The sequence below is a fragment of the Onychostruthus taczanowskii genome, unplaced genomic scaffold, assembly GCF_017590055.1.
Source record: "Onychostruthus taczanowskii isolate IOZ18803 unplaced genomic scaffold, ASM1759005v1 scaffold32, whole genome shotgun sequence".
Taxonomy (NCBI): Eukaryota; Metazoa; Chordata; class Aves; order Passeriformes; family Passeridae; genus Onychostruthus; species Onychostruthus taczanowskii.
The window spans coordinates 5,864,532-5,888,577 of NW_024500572.1; the positions used below are offsets into that span (position 1 = coordinate 5,864,532).

Below are 24,046 nucleotides of genomic sequence, written 5' to 3' on the forward strand. Positions count from 1 at the left end.
AAAAATAAAAATAAAACAAAACTAAACCAACATAAAAATGCTCGTATGATCACATCACCAGGAACCTCTTCCATGGCAACAGGCATTTAATTTGGTGCTGAATCCTCATAAATAAGCTCCTCAAATATCCTGTGTTTAATGTCAAAGCTTTCCTTTCCCAAAGGCTCACTATCAACAAGTCATTATAAGTGATAAATTTATTTATAATAACCCTGGGAACACCATACAGGAATGTGTGACTCTCCCCCAAATCATTTATGACACCAAGTAAAGCAATTAGAGCTTGACCTGCCCAACATTTTTCAAATCAAGACTTTTTCAAGAGGAAAATGCCATTATTTCAACTAAATGATTAAAAAGAAAGAAACTGTCAGCATTTGGTAGCAACAAACACACATGGCAGTACAAACGTGGGACTGCTTCTCCAAGTCCCGGTAAGGAGGGCAGTTCAGACCCTTGGGAAGGAATTGTCTTTCACTTCACTGCAAACAATGTTTTACTTGTTACAGCTCCATCAGCATCACTGTTTAATGACAGCACAGCCCAGAGAATGAACCAGCCTGGTTCATTACTGACCTGAAAGAGTAAAATTTTGCATTTTCTCCTGCAGTGCTTATGACGAAATCCTGTGCTGAGGTCAAGTGCAACAATACAAACACTCACCAATTAATATAAAAGGAATTCTGCTACTGAATTTCAGACACTGCTGACAGAAATAGATAAATACTGCAATCAGTGGTGCTGAGTCAGGACAGATCTTGCTTGTGTTTGTGTCTTTGATGCCTTCATGCTCTTCATCACCATGCACTGAAACATGACTAAAACTCAAGACTAGTCTGGATTTCAAACCAGAGAAATTCCTCTAGCTAATTAAGTGAAGCACTTCAATCCATGTTCAATATTCTGAAAACATTTTAGGGAGCTTCATTTTAAAGAAAATGGTAACATTTGTCCTTTTTGTTCCAATTTAGAATGAGAGGCTACTTGGCACTTTGACTTTCCTTTGGAAAAATTTGAACAGAGGGCCCTGCATGCCTGGCCTGACAATGATTCCTTGCTTGAGTAATTACAGAAATTACATGTCTGAGACTCCACATCTCTCCCCACTCAAAAGGAAAAACAGAGCAGCCTAATCTTCCTGCATGATACAGTCTTAGACTTAACAGACACCACCTGCAGTGATGCTGCAAGCTCTGCCTGACATGCCCAATATATGGAATCTAAAAGGGACTCAGTTTCTGAGAAAAGTCAGCAGTTCCCTCCAAAAAAAGGAGTCAAATTAAACACTTTAAAAGTCAAAACCCAGAAAACTTGACAAAACCTATGTCCTTGAAAGACCATAATGTGGAAATTCATTTGATGTTCATGTGGAATCATCTGGGCTAGGTTCTGATATAACATCAAAGCAAATTGAAGATGACTTCATTAAAATTAACTGACCTGCTTTAATGAAAGGGTCTCCAAGATGTGGTGTGCTCATTTGACTTGAAGCAACAATCTAATTCCAGTGGTTGAAAACTTTATTCTTCATACTATATTCTCTTGCAGTTTATGGAACAAAACACTTGAGTCTTTATGGCACAAGTAATGTGAGAAGGAAACTTTCACCCCATAGGAAGCATCAAGCACTTGGCTATTTTATTTCTGAGAGAATTGCTTAGACAGCCTGCCAAACCATCCACGGGGACAATTATTTCATATACCTTTGTCTAAATCTGATATTCCAGCTCTTTGTGCTGCTGATCTGATCTTGTTGGGGAAAGGAGTCATCATTTGTCTGACTTCCTCTCAGAGCATATTGCTATGAGCTTTTTTCTCCAGCTACCACATTGCAGCTTAGTCTTACTGACAGTTATCCCAGTAATGCAGTAACATTGACCATAAAGCAGCAATTAAATAAATGATATCACATTGCTGCCTTCTGCAAAAAGAGCACCAAAGTGTCTCTGGAAGTTTTTAGGAACAATGAATATACTGTATTTTATCTATGTGCATGTGTGTGAGAGGCAGCAATTACAGGCAATGTTCCTCAATGCATGGTTGGTTAGCCAGACCATGCCTCACATATTTGCATTGCATTTTCCACCTCAAAGTTGATTTGCTGCTGCTTCAGCAATTGTCTCCTCAACAGAGAGCTTCCTCCCATCACTTTCTGTGTCACAGTGATGACTTGCTAACCCCCAAATCCACAGTTACTGCACTGGTCAGCCTTAAAAAAAAAAAAAAAAAAAAAAAAGACACACAGAAGTGGAGTTTCAGATCAGCAGCATCTTCACAAAAATAGGTTGGTTTCAAGTGGGATCCCAGCCTGGCTGAAGCAGAGCCTGGTGAACACCCCCCAGCACATCCTCCAGGCCCTCATCTGAGGGCACTTTTCTGTTTTCTTCTTGTTTTGAAGCTCATTGCAGACTTCCAGCTCCTTCTCTTACCTCTGGGTTACTCACCTGCAGCCCTAACTCACACCCATTTTTCCACAGCATCAGAAGCCAACGAGGGCAAGGCCCAGAGCCAGAGCCAAGGATTGAGATCATGGGGCCAGCTCTGAAATGGGGATGTGCACAAAGGGGATGCCCAGTGAGCAGCTGTTTTTCAAGCTCTCTTTTCTTTAAATTTTCTAGACTAAAAATATCTGCAGCTGATACACTGGGAATGGTCATGGACTGTTCCATGCTGCAGATGACAATGAGGTCACAAATAATTAGTGTCTGTCATTCATTTCAAATTTATTGCTCTCACTGCAGAGATTTCTGTGTAGGACAGAAATTGTTAGGAGAATGGAGAGCAGAACAAGCCAGCCTTAGTTCCTTAACCAGATTAATTACTCCACAGTTTGCATCATTTTCTAGGAAGAAAAGAGATCTTCTATTTTTCATCATAAACCCTGTCACAATGGGAAAAGTACTAAGGAGATTTATATGAGAAACTATGGCAAAATCTAGATCAGATTATGGCTGTGATTATTGTACTATAATTTTTTTTCTTATTTGCAACACAATTATAGGCAGCTGTAAATTAGGTTCAGCCAAGGCTCTCAGATAAAATTAAACTTCTGACAAATCAAAATAAAAATAAGTAATTGAAAATAATAACAGAATGTCAGAACAGTGAGAGAACTGCTGCAAAATTTCCAAAATGCCCTTGCTGGCCTGTCTCAGCCCCAGCTTGAGAAGGACTCCAAAGCCAGACTCCTTGGCTTTATCTACACTTCCATCATTTGCACATTTGAATAGCTGCAGAAAAGTATTTCAGTTTCTAGCACCTTAAAAGGAGGGGATAAAACATTTCCTTCTAAAACAGCTGAGATAGATAGATAGATAGATAGATAGATAGATAGATAGATCAAAAAACCTGACACAGTCACCCAGTAATTCTACCTGTGACTCATGAAACACTTAAACAGGAAACATAAAACTCATCAGAAAACAGTTGTTTCCTTCCTTCTTCAATTATTATTTCTCACTTGAAAATATGACTGCATACTATGTAAAGCAGTAAAAATATTTGGTTCCTAGCTTAAACAAACAACAACAAAAAAAATTAGGGACAATATAAACTCCACATAGATTGACAAAGTTGACTTTTAGCATTTCCAGTTACAGCTTTGCAAAGAAAAGGAAAAGGTTCAGAGATTCTGGAATAGGTTCAGTGACAGCTTAAACAAGACTCAGCTTACAATGTCTTTTAAAGCTATTTTTACATAAACCCAAACAGTTTAGAGGCAGGAATTAAAGGAGTAGCAACTATTGAATCAGTCCCAATGCTTCCACCTTGAGTTACTGTATTGTGCTAATTTTGTGATCTCGTTCTGCTGCAGCTAGAAGCTTCAGCTGAAGGTTACAGCCTCAAAGAATGGCATATCTGGAGGCATGGAGGGAAGCACTGATCTTCCTCCTTCAGGAGCTGCATGTCAGAGGGAAGCAGGTGCACAAGGAAAGCAGCTGGTTGGAGGAGGAGGAGGAAAAGTACAGCACAGGTGAGCCATTCAACACTAAGCTAAAGGTCTCAGCTCACCAGCTGTTTATAACTTCATTTTAGTGATCCCTAAAAATAACTATTAGCTGATGATTTCTAAAAGAACATGCTCAAACCAGAGAAAGGCTCTCTGGTGTAAGCAGCCCCTTTTCTTTCACACACACCCAGCACAGCCCCACTGGCATCAATTCAGTGAATGCACTGGCAGTTCACTGCACCAATATTAAACCTGAAAAACAAAATAATTTTTCTGTTGCAAGCATGAGGATCAAGAATATGCAGGGGAAAAAAAAATCTTATTTGGGACTATTTCACTATTTGACAGTGTTTCAGCCAACTTTGCAAACAGTAGCAAGCAGCATGGGGAGTTGCTGGTGTCTAGCTCATGATTCAATCTAAATGTTAAACAGAGCCTGGCCTTTAATTTCTGCATATCCCAACTTTCCATATCCCAAACCAGTTTCTCCCACCATGACCCTGAAGCAAGCCTACATAATATGGAAGATTTGCTGCCCAGAGAACTGATCTGAATTTTGCTCATATCAAAAGGTGCTCACTTTCTGAGCTACAAAGAATGCTGAATGTGGAGGAGATTTATTTTACGTACAGCATCATTCAGCAAATCACATCCCACAGGGATACAAGCTCCAACTTTTGGAAATTGGAGAGCAACAAACAAAACCCCATCTAATTTAAGTGACTCCAGCACTTCCATTTATCTGAAACCCAGAACACAGTCTTATTTTTTTTATAGTTGTACTCAAGTTTGCTGCATCCTTGCTTGAAAAGTTTATGTCCCCTGGTGGCTGGTATCAGCCCCAAGTATCTCTGCAGATATATCAGGGAGAAGACAAACAGCATCCTGCAGCTGATGGCTTGAAAAGGACAAAAATACAGCAACCTGTAAAGCTGAAGCACTTGATACGCAACATTTTGTCTCCAGAAACAGGAGGTGCAGTGGTTTTGTAGCTTAACCTCATCTCCAGACCCCAGTGGAAAGTCTGAGACAGCATTTCTCAGTCTTGGTGCCCAGGTGAGAGGCAATGCTATAAGACATCATCCATCTGTGAGCAGATGAATGATGGGGAAGGGATGAAGTGATCTGGCAGCTCTGCCTGAAAGGGGGCTGCTCCTTTCCCAGCAGCCAGCCAGGCAGGGAGTGCAGAACCAGGAGCCTGGGAAATTATGTGAATTATCTGGAAAGAGGACTAATATCCAACCCCTTGTGTGCTTTGCCATTTGTTTCTTCAAAACAGGGACTTTTCCAGGTTGCAGAGAGCACTCTGAGACACAACATGTGCATATCTGTCAAATGCTCAAAATACATTTTATGGAAAATTCCATGAAGGTGCCCGGGGCTGTTCTCAGCAGCTGGGCTGGAAGCTGACCCTTTTTCCATCCTACACACTCTGCTCCCACCATATTGATGCTTTAATCCTTAAATCCTACATGGTAACTCCTACCAGGACAGGATTTGGCCAGAACAATTTTTTCCTTAGAGTTTCTATGGCATGTAGTCCAGACTCAGGATACCACTGCAGAAAATGCTACATGAGCCCAAAGAGACAGATCCCACCCCAAAGCACTCACCATCAATAAAGACAAGAACCAGGTGCAAGAAAGATAATGAAGACATGAAGACAATATAACAAGGTCAAGGTGTTTCTGAAATGATCCTTTTTGTAGAATAGCTTGTGATGAAAGCTCCCTAGTCATTCAGGTAATTTTGAGATGATAAAAGATGACAGTTCTGTGTCTGTAGAGGGAAGGAGTCCACCTCTGGTAAAGCTGCCCCATGCCAAATGCAAGACTTAATACTTTGAGGAAGAGGAGAGGAATATCTGAGGAAATAAAAAGACTGAGGGTCAGGTGTAGAAGACAGGTATAGCAGGACAAACTGTGTTAGTCATCTTGGCACAACGTGGAGAGGGATCTGGTTCATCAGTGTTGACAAAAGGCCTGCTGGGGACAAAAGGGAACAGGATGTCCTTGCAGAGCCATGTTCTCCCTGAATCTGCTATTCAGTGGTGCAGCACACACACCACTGCCCTCTTACAGTTGCCTCATCTTTTGTTCCTTGGCTTCACAGAAACTGCAGCACTGCGTAGGCTACTGCCTCTCTAGACACAAAATTCATTAGTGCTTTTTAATTGGAAGAAATACTGTGTTTTTATGTACAGATATCTAATATCAAAAGTAATTGCTTTTATAGAACACTCATTTGGAGCTGGTTACCCCTTGAGATGAGAAAATGTATTCTAATTACAACAGATAATTCAGGAGGAGATAAACAGATTGAGGACTGGAAGGACCAAGAAATAGCAGCTGTACAGTCCACTGGAGATGAAGATAAAAGCTCATTTGTGAGGTAGGACACTGATCCCAAATTTACTGATAATAAGAGAGGTGCCAGAGTTTTCCCAGAAACTTGATATAAACAAAAATAGATTTCCTTCTTAAGCAAGGAAGAGCTATATAAAGATATATATTGAGAGACAAAATAAAAAGCCCCTACCCCAGATGCATAATTTTAAATTATATGTGTGTGACTCTGATTTTTTTTTAAATTTTCCTTTCAATGATCAAAACGTTCATTCACAGAGAAAGATCACTTTGTTATCTTTAAATGAATAACAGATGCCATGATTCTTCTAGAAGTTTTTAAATCCCAGATGACTCGTGGTTTTTGCTGGTGAAACATAAAATGTATTTTTCCCTTCAGGGATTTGGAGGAAAGCCAGAAAACTCCTCTGGTGATGGCATAAATTTGGAGTTGAGGGGGAGGAGCTGAAATGTTGGTGTATCTGCCTGGCAGCCCACTGATATTAAAAGGAGACAAAATCTGAGTGTCATCAGTTTGGCACCTGTCCTCTGGCAGTGGCCAATACCTGAGGCTTCAGAGGAAATGAAACACAAACGATAAAGCACTTGGCCAATTAAACTCTGCTCAGTCCCTGGAAGCAGAGTTTCCTCTGAACCCCATAGGCAGGTAACTAAAGCCCTGAAGCATAATATTAGATTACCCTCATTATCTTAACTCAGACAGGTAGAAACAGGGCATAAAACTACCCAGTGTCCTTTAAAAGCCCAGCCACTAATATTAGATTCAATGGGCTCCTGCAGCAATGAATTCTCTGGTACTGTCACGGTCAGAGTGTCACCGACTCACATGAAATGGATCATCTGTATCAATATATTAGATTTTCTTTAATTTTTCCAGGGAAACAGAGGTGAAAACTCCTGGGTGAAGTGATCATTAAAACAATAACAGAGCCATTCTAGAGGAAGGGAGAGCGGCTTCTCCTTGAAAAGCTCCACGGTGCAAGAGGTAAAACTTTGGGGCTGTTTAATTAGATTCAGGAACAAGCTGGTTCAGCCAAGTTAAAGGGTTTTATTTTCATAAATGAGGAAAATACTTTTTGAAAAGCAAGGAGTTTGCTTGTGTTAATCAAAGGTACAGAAGGGAAGCGGTGGACCATGGTGGGAAGGGAGGTGTGACCCAAGGTCTGACAGGATGGAGCCACAGCTGGAAAGCTGCTCTCGGATGCAATGACATTTCCTTGACCCTACAGAGCTGACTGCACACCTCTAATCACTAAAAATACTCCTTTGACTACGGATGCAATTCTAGATGAGAAGTTCCTGACTGCTCTATTCTCAGACCAGCTCCACTACAACAGTCAATCCCACAGGTGTAGGTTCCAAAAGGGAAAAAAAAAAATCTTTAAACACGAGGAACAAAAAAAAAAAAAATCTATCTAATTTCAGGTCCTATGCAGGTCCATACTGTTCTAGACTCCATTGTGCTGATAATAAAGTCCAAACTCATCAAAGGCTCTACCACATCTGACATTGCCTAACCTGCCAAATTACTGCCTTTCAGCCCAGGGTTCACCCTCGGGTCTCTGTCTCAGAGGGATTTTGTCCAAGGTTAAGGAAGAGTCTTCTCTCCTGCTCAAGGGTGTTTGGAGAGCCCTGACAAGGACCAGACAAGCCCATCTCCTGCAGCAGCATTTTGCAATCATGCTCCACATTATTTGCAGACACTCATATGCCTCCCTGCTCATTTACCTAACAGCCTGCTATTAAATTAAACTAACATAATCACACAGATAGCTTTCCCAAAACAAAGTCATATAGAACACTTTGCTATTTGTATGGCTGAAAAGCTCCTGGTTGTTCAGCTCATTTTGCACAGCAGAGGATGGCAGCATTAAACCCAGACGTGGGAGCTGCTGGAACTCAGAGTCACACCGTGCTTGAAAGTGGATCTCGATTTTCCACTCTTGTGAAATTAGCCACTGAGTTCACCCCTGGCAATGCAACCACAGTAAAGAGCCAATGTTAACAACTACAGACCTGCTGGCTACAGCCACTGCTCTCCTGTGCTCCAAGAGCCACTGCCTGCTCTTCCTAATGGCATCAGGGAATGAAATGATCTGAGGAAGTCCCTGGGTTTGTCAGAGCAGGGCTGGTTCCCTGTCTGCTGCCTCTCCATCTCATCATTTGACATTTCTCCTTGGGAATAGATGGGAGAAGATATCAGCTGCTGTTGAGGATGAGAGATCTCAAATACTTCCACCCAATCTCTTGGAAACCAGTTAATTTGGATATTGATTTTCACAGGAGCCAGAGAGAGCCTTGATTCCTCCCCTTTCCTTTCAGTGTGGTATTGCCTTAAAAGCTCTGTAAGGGTGACATACTTTTTTTTCTTTTTTTTTTTTTTTTTTTTTTGCATCATTGCACATTGATTTCAAAACATACTCGTTTTCCTGACAGACTGTCTATTTTAGATCTGTAGATCTGTGTATTTTTCTTGACCTGTCTTTGTATTCTTCTTTCTCAGGCACATCTTTGACACCTCTCAGGGAGCTTAGCTTGGGAATTTGGTTGAGAGACAGAACTCACATCTCTGCTTTCCTCCCCTTTCCTGCCTTCACTTTATTTTCATATCTCATGTCAACATACACCACAGCTATGCCTTGCTTGTCAATGCCAGGCTGCAATGCCTCCTTCCATCAACCTCTTAATGTGTGTATGATTTAATTTTCTGCCAGCAGGACAAGCCAGCTCAAAACCAAACACAGGACACATTTTAAACAGCAAAAAGTCCTGAATCCAGCAACTAAACAAAAGTGCCTACAAATTAACAAATTATGGCATATTTGAAGCTAAAATGGATGAAGTAAGTTATTCTGCAGAGTCCTTCTAACTGATGAGATGAAGTGACAGCCACATTTATAACAGATCTATCTACTAGAGGATGTGCCCAGCTAAAGGTCTGAGTCTCTGCTGCTCACAAAGGGAGAATAGAAGGAGATTCCACAGTGCTGAGAATCTTACTTGGTTTTGAAGTGCCTTGCTATTGCTAAAGGAAATGTTGAGTCTGGATTTGGCTCTAGAAAGAAAAGCTTTAGCTCTTTATATTCATAAAAGAAAGCCTATTTAGAAATGAAAGACACGATGTTGCATGGATAGCTTATAACATACAATTAATCAGGGATTTATCAAGGACAAATAAAAAGAATTAGGTACCACATTCTCTGGGGGAAGCAAATCAAAGGATGAGATAGCTTTGCAAAAGAAAGGAGAAATGAAGATAAATAGCAATTGCCAATAAATTTAAGAAAATAAAGATGTAATGTTAGGGGAAAAATATTGGCACAATGTTTTATTTAAAAGCGGTAATAAAAACATTGCTTACTTTGATTTCTGCCCTTTCTGCTTTATTGTTGATATAAAGATAAATTGACTCAGACTTCCAGGAGCGGGAAAGCTACAATCTACTATTACAGGCACTGTAAAAACCAGCTCTCCTATAATAACTGATTCATTATTAACAAGATTGGCTTCATTGCATGTGGGTATTTGTAGGAATTGACTGTGACCTAGGGCTGATTTGGGCCCTGACAAACCCACAGCAGGACCTCTGGGCTTGCTTTGGAGGAGACAGGATGCATTTGGTAACAATGTGCTGCTTTGATCTACCTACAGAGCACGTTTAAATTACCACACATATATAGAATTCAGATCATATATAAAGACAGTGGCCAAGGTTTTGAAGATGTGGCTCAACCTTCTTCAATTTACCTTCCTAATACACTGACTGCAACAGTGCCTATCTGGTTTTCACCAAGGCAATGTAAAAATCAACTTAAGTTTTCAGAGACTCAATTTTTCTTCAAGATTTCCTCTCCTTTATGCCAAAATTCCATGAAAGAATGAGTGTCCTTGTCCCCTGATGTGTCTCCAGTTTGTACTTACGACTACATTATGAGGTGTTAAATTACACAGTAAAAAGAGAAATGAGAACAGTGATAGAAGGTGCCTTTACACAGCAGAAGATCATCCTTCAGTGGAGAGACTGGTATGAATCAAAATTTGAATTTCAGAAAACTGAGTTCTGAGTTTACAGCTTGGGCTCGTAACTCCTCAAGGACACAAAGCAGACGCACTCTCCAGTCATACTTAAACTTCAAGTCACACCCACATTGCTCCTTACCAGCAAGAGCTTCCCAGCACCAAGTGGGGCCAGGGAAAGGCAGGGCTGAGCCCTGGGATGGGATGGGATGGGATGGGCAGCAGGATGTGCGTCATTCTGCTAGCACAGAGCGCCGGCATCGCCGCTCTGCTTGCTCATGATTTAATTATTCACTCTACTGAAAGGCACAGAGACAGGCTAGTGGGACCTGAGTCTGCCATTTCAGCAGGCTGAAAATAAGGCAGGCTCTCCTGCAGTACTGGTGTAGTGTCAGGGAAATGTCATGCTGCTGAAGTTATTAACTGAAATAAGAAGGAAAGTAGAGAAAAATGCTTGTGCTAACATATTGCCAATTAACAGAGCAAGCAAAAGTTCCATGTGGACATCTGAGTCTGGTTCCTTTAAAAGCTCAGATCTTAGTTTTTATGACTGTGTTTAAATAAGTAAAAATCCCATTTGTTACCAATGTGATTTTTAGCCTGGTTTGCTAAGAAAAACCATTTTGTGGGATCATGCTGTCTCCATTTGTCTATCAGTCTGCTTCCCTCTCCACACTCTCCCTTCACTCTGCTTGTTAGATTCCAAGGACTGCTTCTAACTTCAGCCAAAGCTTGGCAGACAGTCAGAGGTCTCCAAAAATTGCATTTCTTTGAGTGTCACAGAAGCTGACATCTGGGAAGAAAGGGCCATTAAAATGTTCCTGCTGAGAGAAGGGGTTTGGTGAAAGATCAAACACAAGAGACCTGTTGGAGCTCTTAGAGACCACCCAAGAATTCACTTGTATGTTGCCAACCCACAAGAAGCTTGGTTTAGTTGCTCAAGGAACTGAACACATATTTTCAGGATTGAATGTGTTAATTACTGGTGTCCAGGTCTGTTGGATGCCTGGCTGATTAACAATATCACAAAGGTAACCTGAGGACACAGATAAGGGGAAGGGATCAGGGGAGCAGCGAGATGAGCTGTCACCACAGACAAGGAGCCCAGGACAGCCCCCCTGGAACTGAAGGCCGGGTCTCCTGTGTCTGGGACTTGTATTTCAACAGCTTAAAATATTTTCTTGACCCCTTCTGTCCCCAGTTCCAGTTTCTGTGAGGTCACACACTCTGCTTCTTGTCAGGGGTTAGTGGAAATGAACACAACCAGGGTAAGTGAGAAAAGATAGAAGAGTGTGTTTTCTGGTCACAGATTAGGGGATTCCTAATGAAATAATGAGGTATGTGTGTGATCCCATTTAAAACTACTTTTCCATAATACAGAAAATTCACATGGAAATGCCTGACTTGCTAGATTAGCACTGCTACCCTTGGAAAGGGAGAACACAGGCTCAGAGGTGAGGCACCCTGACAGCAGGGCACACCACACCATGCAGCTTTGCCTGTTTCCCCTGGAATTAATAAAAAAATATTCCTTCTTATTTCTTATGCTAGGAGTGCTTTTCCCTCCCCACGTTTGAAAGGAATATAAAGCAAGGTATCATCCTAAAACCCATGAAGCCTCGTGAGCAGAGGAGCAAACAAAATCTCTCTCTCTCTTTTTAACAAGGAATCTGTCAGTTCAGTATCTGTCAAAATACTTTTGAAAATAATCAACCTCTAGTTTCACAACCATATGCTGAGGCACTGAGGAGCCACAGGCATGCAATATCAAACAGATTAGAGGCATCTTCTTCCAGCTCAGGGACAAAAACAGAAGATCATACACTGATTTATGCTTCTAAAATGAATTTCCATCCTGAAATATCATTTTGCTTTATGACAGTACAGTGTGCCTCAGCCTAGTCATCTCTAATTGGTGCTGATCCTGCATGAGCTGTCCTGTCCTCTGGGCCTGGTTCTGACTTTGCTACTCAGTGCCATAAGGAATCCACACAAGAGCTTTTCTCTCCTGAAACTGGTCCACACTAATGATCAACACTCCAAGATGCATTGTCACACTGTGGTATGGCTGTCCCAGAGTGACTTGTTACATACAGCATTGATGAACAATACCACGATATCACAATATCACAGTATCACAATATCACAATATCATTGGTGCTGCCATGGGGAGCTCCACCTCTCCTTGGGGCCAGAACAGTTCTGCCATGAGTTGGGCACAGACCCTGACCCCAGTTCACTCATCCCATGAGCACTTCCATTGACTACAATAAGGAAAATGTCACACTGGCCTCATTCTTCCACAGGCTCCACTGTGTCTCTTTGACTCTATTTGTGCTCCAGCTTCTTGTCAGGCTGATTAAAGGCTCAGAGATGCCTAAACAAGAAGTCCTGTGGCATATGCAAAAATCTTTCTGCAGTGTTCATCTCCTTCTCTGAGGGTTGCATCACTCAGCCCTTGTCCCTGGGCACGCTGGGCTGCTCCAGCCCAGCTTCAAAGGTAGGGCCATGTCTTTGTTCCCTCATAAATATTTCTCCTCCATTTATGCCCATCTTTTGTTCACTCTTCTCATTGTGCAAAGAAGACTGGAAATTCTCACTTTGTGAACTTTTTAATGTGTGACAGAAAGAGGGAGACAAAGGATCCAGTTATTAGGCAGATCAGGTTCAGAATGAATCACAGAAGAAATTCTTCGTCCCATGATCTCATCTGAGAGGGTTCTCTGCAGCCTGGCTTTGAGTTATGTGGGCCTGGAATGGGAATGGAGCTGTGAATATGGGACCCATACCAAGCTGCCTCTTTCAGGGAACAGAAGGTTTTGCATACAACCCCACTGGATACAGGCATTATAAAAGGCACTTTCCTTCCGGAATTAATTTTCTGTTGAATGGAAACACATCGAGCCAGATGGATCTATTTCAGGAGGAGCATCATGCTGGCACAGGTCTAAAATCAAAGATTATTGGGTTTGTGTATTCAGAGCAGGAATAGCTGACGGTGAAATGTTCAGTACAGGTGCTGACATGGTCACGTCTGTGCCTTTTAAAAGAGCACCCCACAAAGGATGTGTTGAGTGAGTTTGCCAAATGTTAAATTGAAGAAATATATGAAATTTATAATTAATACCTGCAAATATTTTCACTGCTTCTTGTGATACTAGCAGTGAATAAATAAAAGACATTTTTCAACTGCTGAAAAAGTCACAGCTTCTGGCAGATACAAAAGTTCATTAAAGAGTGGTAGAAATGACTGGCCACCTGGAAGAAAGGTGGCTCCAGTGGAGAATTTGGCTGCCCACATCCCTGTGCTCGTTTTAGAAAGTCAGCAGCCTAAATCCACAGATCTGGGTCCTGGGGACTCTCCAGACAACACACAAATTTCATAACAGAATTACCAAAAAAAAAAAAAAAAAAAAAAAAGTGGTTTCCAAACCCAAGGCTAGCACAGGCTCACACCTAAGCCACTCAACCACCCATTTTTCAACACCAAACCCACTCACTGCTTGTGCAAATTGAAAGCATCAACTCTTTCAGCAGCTGGGCAGCTCAGCATTAGGCTGTGTAATATCTCAAACATGCTCAGCTCGCTCTCCCCTCATGCCCCACTCCCATCTGTTACATGCAGCCACCTGCAATCCATCAGCAGGTTTTAGCATTAACAGCTCTGTGCTGGAAAATCTGTTTTTCCTGTTAGAGGTGTGAACAGTGCCTGCTCCCTGCTCTGGTACCACAGGCAGGACTCACCCCCAGCTCACAGCAGAGCAATGGGTGTCAGCATTGGCCACCAGCTGAATTCTGCTCCTGGCAGCCACCAGTGGGGCTGAGTCTGGTAGACACAGAACTTTGCAGCCATCAGTAGCCTCATTTTACTCATGGCCAGAAATCTGTCTTACAAGGAATCTATAGAGCAACTGCAAATTTTCATCCTGAGGAAAACTAACCTTTGGGTTATACAATGCTATTTCAATTGGGGATATTTTTAGTCTTATCCCTGCCTTCAGTTCAGCATGCACAGGAAAGTACCACCAATCTTTGCTACAACACAAGGCTTGCTTGAAAATGAGTTAATAAAACAAAAAATACATATTTATTTACAAAAGCTGTTCATCCTAGAGGCATATGAGAGCTGTAGAAAAAAATAAACTCAATTTCTAAAAGGGCAGTAAGGCCCCATTGCCAAATAAAATACAAAACCAGCAGAAAAAATCCAAATGAAAAACAACCAATTAACCCTACCACCCGACCAAAAATGCTAGAGGGGAAAAAAAAAAAAAAAAAAAAAAAGAAGAAGAAGAAAATTTCCCCAGTATTGCAGGAAAGGGCTTTCCAGCTGTCTTCACGGGTGGGTATCTTCCAAGAGAAACAAAATCCTGTGCAACAAACCCCCTTTTCCTTTGCAAATGGTCCTGCAGTACCACAGGCAGTACAGCCATCATGAAGTGCTAATCTGATCTGGTCTGAGAACTTCTTTTTGCAAATGCAAACTGGAGCCAAACAGCACAAACACAGAAGCAATAAGAGCAGGATTAGGGGTCAAAGGCAAAAAAATTACAAAGTTCATCAGATCTCTACTAGAAAGGAGAATCCTTCCAAAAGCTCCAAAGAGGAAGGGCCCTGCTCTCAACCATTCTGAAGCAGTACAGGGACACAGTAAGGCTTCATCCTTTGTACTACACACATCATCATAACTACCAAAGCTACTCCTCATCCTGTGGCAAAAATGCCTTCAGTTGGCCAAATTTACTACTGGAGTTACTGTACTGATAACTACTGCCTGCGCTGATGCCTCTGGATCAATAGCAAAGATTAATTTAGGCAACTGATTTCTACTGAGGACTAAGTGCACGGGTGAGCTGAGGAGAATTTGAATCATTGCTGCGGTGATAAAAACCTTCTTGAGGCAGTCAGCCCGTGCAGGCAGCAGTGTCTGTCACCCCCCACACTGCCACAGCACAGCAGGGCTGGCAGCATCTGCACTTTGCTTAGAAAGCAGTGTCACTTCTGCACCTGGCTTGGATTCCCAGCTGAGCACAACTGCTGACTCAAGCACAGACATGGCAATTCCAACAGCTCCCCAGGAACAAAATCCAGCAACACGCTGGGAACCCCAGAGAGCAGCCAGCTCTGTGCTGCTGCCAGTCCTGTGAGCCACAGCTAACACAGCTTCTTTCACAGAGCTGTCCTGCCTTTGCACAGGGGAAGGAGGTGTCAGGAGCCTGCTGGGGGAGAGCAGGGCTTGTGCCAGGGCTGTGCCGTTTTACAGGGGCTGCTCAGCCCAAGGGACAGAGAGCCTGGTGCTGCAGCAGCCCCTTGGGCTTGTGGCTCTGACCTGCAGCCCAGGAGGCTGAGACTGGAGCAAATGCACACTAAAGAATCCTTTGTATCCTCATCCACCAAATTTAGGTTATTTAAATGTGATTCCAGACACTGGGATTCCAAACATTGTGCTGTGAAACAGATAACACTCTCCTGTAGTACTTTGGCATCCATAATCTCTGCCTGACACAGCCATTTTTAAGTAGCAGAAAGCTACTAAAACAGAAGCTCTTTTAAAAACCTTTTCCTTGGTTTAGTTTTCTTCATCATTGCCCACTCTCCCAGGATGACATGCAAATTACAGCTCATGTATTAAAAGTATAAATCAAACTGGTGGCAAGTGAAAGTGCTTCTAGAGAATGGCTCCATGGGAGGTGATACAAGGCTTAAGATATTCAGAAATCTATATTCTCACCTTCTCCAAAAACGTTTTGCTCATTTACTTCAACAACTCTTCAGCCCCCAAGAGAACTCTGTGTCCACAGTGCACATGATGACAAAGCAGAATCACTCTATTGTCTCCTCAGCTCTCTACCCTGCTGCTGCCCTCAGACTCTCCTTCAGAGCCAGTAATCAAGGACACGTTTGAAGGGAAAAAAAAAAACAAACCAAAAACAAAACAACAAAAATATTAGGCCTTTTACCATTTGTCAGGGATTCTCAAAACCAGCCCATTTCTCTGCATTGTTCCACAAAGGACTGCCCTCAACAGGGATACAAAACAATTCATGGCCCCAGGCTCATCTTTGGTTTGTGAGAAGATCCCTCAGAACAAGTCATCCAAGTAAATTAAACACAAACACAGAACTGTTCAGAAATGAAATGGCCTGACAAGTGCAGTGAGAGGAGCAGGGAACCGGTGTGAGAGCTCCTCTGGAACACCCATTCCACTGGATTTCCCACACAAGGTGCTGCTGGACTGTCCTTCCATGCACAGCAAGGACTCCAACTGAGCTAAACCAGGGAAATAAAAACTTAGTGTGAAGAACTGCAGAAAGCAAAGTCCCCTTCCCTCACTGTGGGAGGAGAACATCAAACCAGAGGGATAAGAGAGCAGAACTCAGCCCCAAAATATCACTTCCTTGGACACCTACAAACGTGCACATGCTCACAGCTCACTTCATCTGGACCTACACCAGATCATGGGTGTGATGTCACTTCAAGAAATAAGGATTTGAAACTCCCACAGATCAAACTGAGACACAGCCAACAGAACCAAGGTTGTCACCTTTATCCCCAGCAGCACTACAGTGTGTTTAAACTCAAAGTAAGCAGAGATAAATCAGAGGGCCCTAAACCAAGTTGCATTGCTGCCTTCTGTTGAGTAAGTCAAGAAATCTTGACTCAGGAGATGGTCTTACACTCTTTTAATCTCTTACAGGACTTGCTGAGTAACCACTAAGTGCCAGTTGTGTGTATCTTGTCTTCAAAACTGTCTGGAGAACCTAGATATTCCAGATCACCTGAAAGGATAGAAACTCTAGGGCAGACAGACAGTTTTTAATCAGTTTGCACCTGCCCTGCTGTCCTAAAAAGGGGTTTTGCCCCCACTTGTGAAGCTTTCAGATATTCGCAGGCATTTCCATGGCACCACAGCTATGAGTTTTAGGAAAAGCAGACAAATCCAATTAGCATTTGGCTGGTTTAGCACTCTGCTCTCAGGAGAAGATGACTTTGGGTCACTGGGAGGGTTTCTCTGGCTTTCACTCTCAGGAACTCGAGGTGTCTTATTTCAGAGGAGAGTTTTGATCAATAGGACTCCAACAAGGTTGGAAGCTGCTCTTCTGTCACTGGCTCTCTTCCTTCCTGTTATCCAGAACATCACAAGCTTTTTATATTTTCTACTTTTTTTCTGTCCTTCAGTGTGTTGTTTTAAACTAAATGATGGTAATGACTACCAAGAGAAACCCCACAAAAAACAACAATAATAAAAAAGTATGCCAAGTATGCTAAGAAAGAGAAGCTGAGTGCCCATTAGTAAAGTTAGAGAGAAGCATTAAAAAAAAGGCAGATTTGTTAAACATGACTCATTTATTTTCCTTCCTTTCATAAATCTTAGTATTTCCTTGGATAAATGCCACACATTCAGTGTCTGGAACCTCATTCTAAAATGATGCTCCTGGTTTAACTGCTACCTGCCTTTATTTACTAAAAGATCAAACAAACAAACAATAAAACCCCCTAAACTCAAAAACCAGCCTCACCTCTCTCCATCAAGGGTATTAAGTCAAAGCCAGGTTTTCTAATCCTCTAAACCTGTGCAGTGGCTGTAGGTGTGCAGCCACCACACTGCACTCCTCTCTGGGAAGATGACAGACCTATATTTGCTTTTCCAATTCCAGCTAAATGTACAAAGAAATGGAAAGATACTGAACCAGAACACAGCTGAAAAGGCAACAAAAACAACATCAGGCAAAGGTTTCCTTTCTGCCTCTGTAAACATTGCTTTTAATCTCATATGGTAAAAATTATTCAAGTTCCACAAAAATGAGTCAATGATAAAATTACCACATGATTTTTTTTACTGTCAAAATAAGCTTTCTTCCTAGCTACAAAGGCAAAAAGCAGAAACATTACATAAAATAGTTACTATATGAAACACAGAGTACAGGGAAAGACTTTAAAATCACTGATGTGCTGCCGGAATGGAGTTTTTTTTTTTTTTTTGTATTTGTCAATATTTGTCAGAGCTGAGTGCAATTTTGTCTGTTTTACAAAAGCGAGCTGCCCTCTTTTTTAACTAAACTTTTAGAACTTTTCTCCCTAAAGTGCCTAAATAGAATAATTCTATTTCAAATATTACCTTATATTTATATAGGGGCTATCCAAATATTGGCTCATTACATTTCCCTTCTGTTGTTTTGGGGAATAAAACCTTGACCTACCTGAAAGCACTGATTGTGAGTTCCCTCAGCTGCAAAAATCAATAGTAACACAACCAAAACAAGTGTGATGGGGAAATTGGTCTGTTGGACTTGACCATCACTTTGCAATACAGAAGGTCAGGGTAAGTCAATGGTGACTTACCTAAGCTTGAGGAAATGACCCAGCACAACAGAAAACACTGTGTAGTAAACCAAGAAATGGCAGCCTAACTTAAAAAAAAAAAAAAAAAGAGTCAGCATTTTTCCCTCCTGCCTCCATGAGAACCAACCTTGCACTTCTTTAAAAATGTCCTCAAAATGAAACCATGTGAAGAAAAGCCCATCACCAGAAGGAAACCCCATGGCTGAGAGCAGAGCCCACATGTGAGCTGGTATTTCTGGAGAAGTTTTGGTGCTAATTTTGCCAGATGTATGTTAGCAGCAGACCACAAACGCATAAAATAGAAATGGTTATAAAATATTTGGGTATGAGAAAGTGCAGTTTCATTGGTACAAGGCTGCAGTCACACTAAATGTGACCTGTGCATGTGTGGCTTTACCTCTCTCCTCTGCCAGGGAACTGATAGAGGATTAGGGGTCTTCAGCTGACAGCTGCCAGCTGTAAAAACTTCTTTTTGACAATGTGGACATGTGATGTGGACATTCACATGACTCTCTTGTAGCATGTTCCCAACTTTCTAACATGGAAATTTGGACCCATTTGCAACCAGTCCAGAGCTTATGAAGACTAAACTGTCCTTTTAAAAATACTACTGTAACTTTTACCTATGCAGATTTCCAGGCTGAATTTTAAATGCAATCACTTGGCTTCCAGTGCACTCTAAAAATCAGGAGCCCCAGTCAGCAGGAATCAGTACTCTGCACCCAGGACCTGCTATTTCCATCATTTTAAGCCTCTGTGCTGCAATTATGTGAATTGTCCATTTTTTCCTCCAGCCTCCTCCATGAAATGCATATGTAATGTAAACCCCATTTATCACACTGGAAATTGCTATTGCATTTAATCTTCCCAAAGAGACCAAAATCAAATTATGATGTGTAACGAATGATAACCTGTCAAATTCAAGGGAATACTCCCAGCTTATCCCTCCACATCTAAAATAGAACAGGTCAAAGGGGTCCAGTGTAGAAGACATGGGTAGGAAGACATGATGTGTGAATACATAATGAGAAGGTGAAAGCTCTCTAAATCTTTGCAGATTGAATGAAATCTAATTATATGCTGTATTGATTATTGTGTATTACTGGAAAGAGACAGTGAAAAGGGAAAAAGGCAATTAGACTGAAATTGTTGTCTGACCTTCAATTGCTTTTGGCATGAAAGGTCATGCTCTACTTGGGGTATCAAAAATTCTTTATGCTTTATGGTGAATCATTAGCAACAGACTTAGATACAAAACTGATTAGGGGAAAAAGATCAGTCAGTTTAATAATTTTTAAATTCTTCCCCTTTACAAAAAAAATTAAAGGCAAAGGAAGAAAATACAAAGGTGTTATCATTATGACATTTAATTAATTGCTACCAAGTCTAGCTGGTATGAGTTCTGTGCTGAATAACAATAAAATATATCCATCAATAGAAATACCATAGCAAAAATAATAAGAAAGAAAATATATAGATTGCTCAATTAGGTTTATAATAACTCTGTTTTCCAAAATAAACATTGCACCCAAGGTCAAACATCAGGAAGTAGTACAAAGTCTCACCAAGAAAATTCCACTGACACGTTTCATTGCTTTCCTTTCCCTCTACATGTTCTGTTCATTTGCTTCCACCTAACCCAGCAGCAGCTGAGGGAAAAGAAAGCTTTCAGAAATACTATTTTTCCCAAGTTGATAAAAAACCAGAGCACGAGCCAAATGAAAACTATTGTTTGGGTGTATGTCTGCATGACTCTGCAGGGAATCATGGCAATTCTCATTCATCCTATTCTGAAAACTCTTGTTCTGCCAAAGATAATGGCAAGGACCAGCTTTCTCCTGGCTTTCCTCTATGGTCCTCTGAGTTCTGCACACTGCACTCACTGAGGCACTGCACTCACTGATTTCATTCAGACTGAAAAGTTAATGAGTTCTCAAGTGATCAGTTTTGGGTTGCCTCTTCATACATTTGTAATGTTACTGCCCGTGTTTCTTCTCCTTGCACAAGGTACGCACTCCTAAATAACATTTCCTTGATTGTATGTAAACAAATATGTGTGATAGAAACAAAATTCTGTGCAGCTGCAAGGCTGGTCTCTCTCAGAGTGGCTTTTTATAGCACTGGATCACCAACAGAGTCCCTAGAAAATCCCAGGTAAGTTTTATGACTTCAGGTCTCATCTGAATAGAAAAACAAAATAAAAGAACATTGAGATATTACCAAAAAATATACTTAATAGGTAGCTCTAAATTTGCTGATCTCAAAGAGAAAGGACCAAGAGCAGAAAACTGAAGTACCAAGCTGACCTGCTGCAATGACAGCATTGAGCTGGACTCAGCCTCCTGGAGCTTTGAGGGGTTCTGGGTATGCAACAAACTCATATTCCTCCTGAATAAAATCTGTCTACCCGTGTGTGTCTCTCCACGTGGAAGAAACTTGGACCCACCCTATGAAAAAGTGACACCCAAGACAGCCTCAGCCAGCTTGTGACCTTGGGATCAGGCAGCATGTGCAGCACTGAGGATCCTGACTCAACGCTGAGGTGAAGCTGCAGAGCACAGAGAGTTTGTGTCACAGCAGCCCTGCCGTGTGACACAGCACAGCCCTGTCACACAGGCTCCCCTGCATCCCGCTGGAGCACATTAATGACTTAAATCATGACTCATGGTATTACAAACAGAACAGCAGCCAGCCAAACCCAAACACGGATGCTTGGTCCCGATTTCACTTACAGAGATGAAACTCTGATGATTTCAGTGGAGCACCTCCTAATTTCTTAGGATTTTTTCTTTCTGTTGAAGCGTGATGGGGGAAAAAAAGTCTTTTTTTCAGAATGATAATGAAAGAATTAATCTATGTTAACGTACCACTGTGTAATAATAAGAAACTCAACAATCACATCAGAGAAAAAGGGAAATAAACAGGAAATCTGAACAGCTCAGCTTGAAAAACTTTCTGTATTTTCCTGCGTGAGAACTTCCAGGAAAAGAAAACTGCCTGCAGTGTTTGATACGACCTGAAGAAGCAACGTAAAACTAAGTTCAAGTCATTTCACCATGAAGATTCATATCCAATAAATGGAATTAAAGAAATGAGGAAAACAGCTCCCAAAGAGAGGCATGCTTCACAGAGAACTTCCAGTCATTGCGTGCAATGGCGCCTGCCTAGCACGGTAAGGACTCTGCTGATTCTCCAGGGGATGCTGTGCTAAAATGAACACAGAACAGGGAAATCCTTCCCAAAGTCTTCCCTCTGAAGAACACCAAGAACAAAGCTATTTTGGTGAGAAAATCACATTCATTGAGCTGTAATGGATATACCTTGCAGAACAATCTAATTTAGATTGGGAACTTTGTGGCTTGGTGGAATTAATGAGAATAATTTTCCTCTTAAATCCTACATTCTTCAGAACTGTTCCAAAATATGGTTAGAAAACACAGCTGTTGACACTTTCCTTCTAATTCCTGAATGTGTGGTTTGGGATTAAGAGCCCACTCCATGTTCCCCCTCTCTCTGCCCTGTTTATCCAGAGGAGAGCATGAGGGGATGCCTGTTTCCTAACACTTGCTAGCACAAACTGCATATTGCTATAACAGCTTAACTTACTTAGATTTATACATTCATTCACAAAGTAGTAATAGGAAACGTTCTTTATGCTAACCCTCCTATTTGTCTGCATTTTGAGGCTACAGTAGCCTTGCTTAAATCAATGTTACACGTAAGATTTCCACAAGCAGCCTAGAAGCACGTTAAACATATGTACACTGAAAATTTTATTTGCTCTGAAATACTAAATGTTACATTTATATTACAATCTCATGCAGAAGTTCACTCCTCCAGCCTTTTCTTGTCCAAAACACTGCTGTATTTAATCACATACTTATTCCCCTGATGTCTCACACTTAGAACTTTACGAATCTATGCAAATACAAATGCAGTCATTTTGAAGAATTAGTTTCTATATGAAATGTTATCTATCCTATAACAACTGGTTAACGATGGCTTAGCCTGTTCTAACTACTGTGGAAGGGTTTTTTGCTTACCTAGCAATATTTTTCGAGGTTGGTGAATTAGAATGGTAAGTCATAAAAAGAACTGGTGGATGCTTCCCCTCCTCATCAATGACAATAACAAATTTGAATGGCAAAATCATTAAGGAAACATATGGGTGCTTTGTTTAAACAGACCATTAATAGTGCACAATGTAAGAACTCATCAGAATGTTTTTAAAGTAGTTCCAAAACCAAGTATATGACTTCCAGCTATAATCTAACACTGTATTTGCTATAAAACAACTTCCTATGCAGAGTTAATATACCCAGACAAACCGTAAAACCTGGTACAGTTTGTAGGGACTTCCTCTGATCCTGAAACCCCTGAACTGCAGCCTCCTGAACTTTGCATCTATTGAGGAAGTCCTGACTTTGGACCAAGAGTTGGCAGAGAGGCAGGGTGGTGGTGGGAGGCTCGACAAACCCCTCCAGCAAACCCCGCATCACCTCCTGCCCTCGGTGTGCAGCGCTGGGTCGGTGCGAGCGGTGCCCGGGCTCCCCTCCCCAGCGGGGGGACACTTCGGGGGCTCTTGCCCATCCTGCAGCACCCTCCCGGGGCACAGGACATGCCCTCCCGCCCCTCGTACCATTGAGCTGGTTGTAGACCACTTCCTCCAGGTGGTCCAGGCGCTGCAGGATGGACTCCCTGTCGGCCAGGCTGCCCACCTTGGCACCGCGGCTCCTGGCCCGGCGCTCCGCGCTCCGGACGATCTGCACCAGCTCCTGGGAGCGGTCCTGGATCCTGCAGTACACGGAGAAGAGGATGATGCCCACGAAGACCAAGATGTTCACCGTCAACAAAGTTTTGATTTTCCGTGCCACCGCCATGGGAGCCGCGGGCGCGGTGGCGGGGGGCGCATCCAGGCGCGGCGAGCGGCGGCCCCGCGGCCACCCGGCGAGGGGCGCGCCCGGGGCGCGGAGCGGAGCCGGGGGGAGCGGAGCCGAAGGCCCGCCCCGCGCCCGCCGTCGCCCCGCGGGGCCCGCGCCGCGGCGGGCAGGGCGGCATGGAGCTCTGCTGCTCCGCCGAGCCTCCTCCTCCTCCTCTTCCTCCTCCTCCTCCTGCTGCTGCTGCTGCTCCCGCTCGCCCGCCCTCGCTCGCTGTCCGCCGCCCCAAACGCAGAGCGCCGGTGCGCGGTGACGTGCTCCGGGGGATCTCATCGACATGCACACGGCGGAGCCGCGCCCGCCCCGCTCCGCTCCGCGCCCTGCCCAGCGGCAGAGCTCCAAAGGGGCCATCTTATCGCCGCTGCCCACCTGGAGAGCGCCGGGACTGCCCACGGGCACCTGCCGAGGGGGCAGGATGAAGGTGTCCTTGGCTG

General features: G+C 42.6%; 1 protein-coding gene across 1 annotated transcript in view; it reads right to left on the minus strand.

Annotated features, from left to right (window-relative positions):
* The window catches only part of GALNT9 (polypeptide N-acetylgalactosaminyltransferase 9), a 126,589-nt gene extending 103,034 nt beyond the window's left edge, over positions 1–23,555 (minus strand). The window contains exon 1 of the mRNA XM_041410275.1: positions 23,315–23,555. Within this exon, the coding sequence (XP_041266209.1) occupies positions 23,315–23,555 (241 nt within the window). The remainder of the gene's footprint in view (positions 1–23,314) is intronic.
* Between the last annotated feature and the right edge of the window lie 491 nt (positions 23,556–24,046).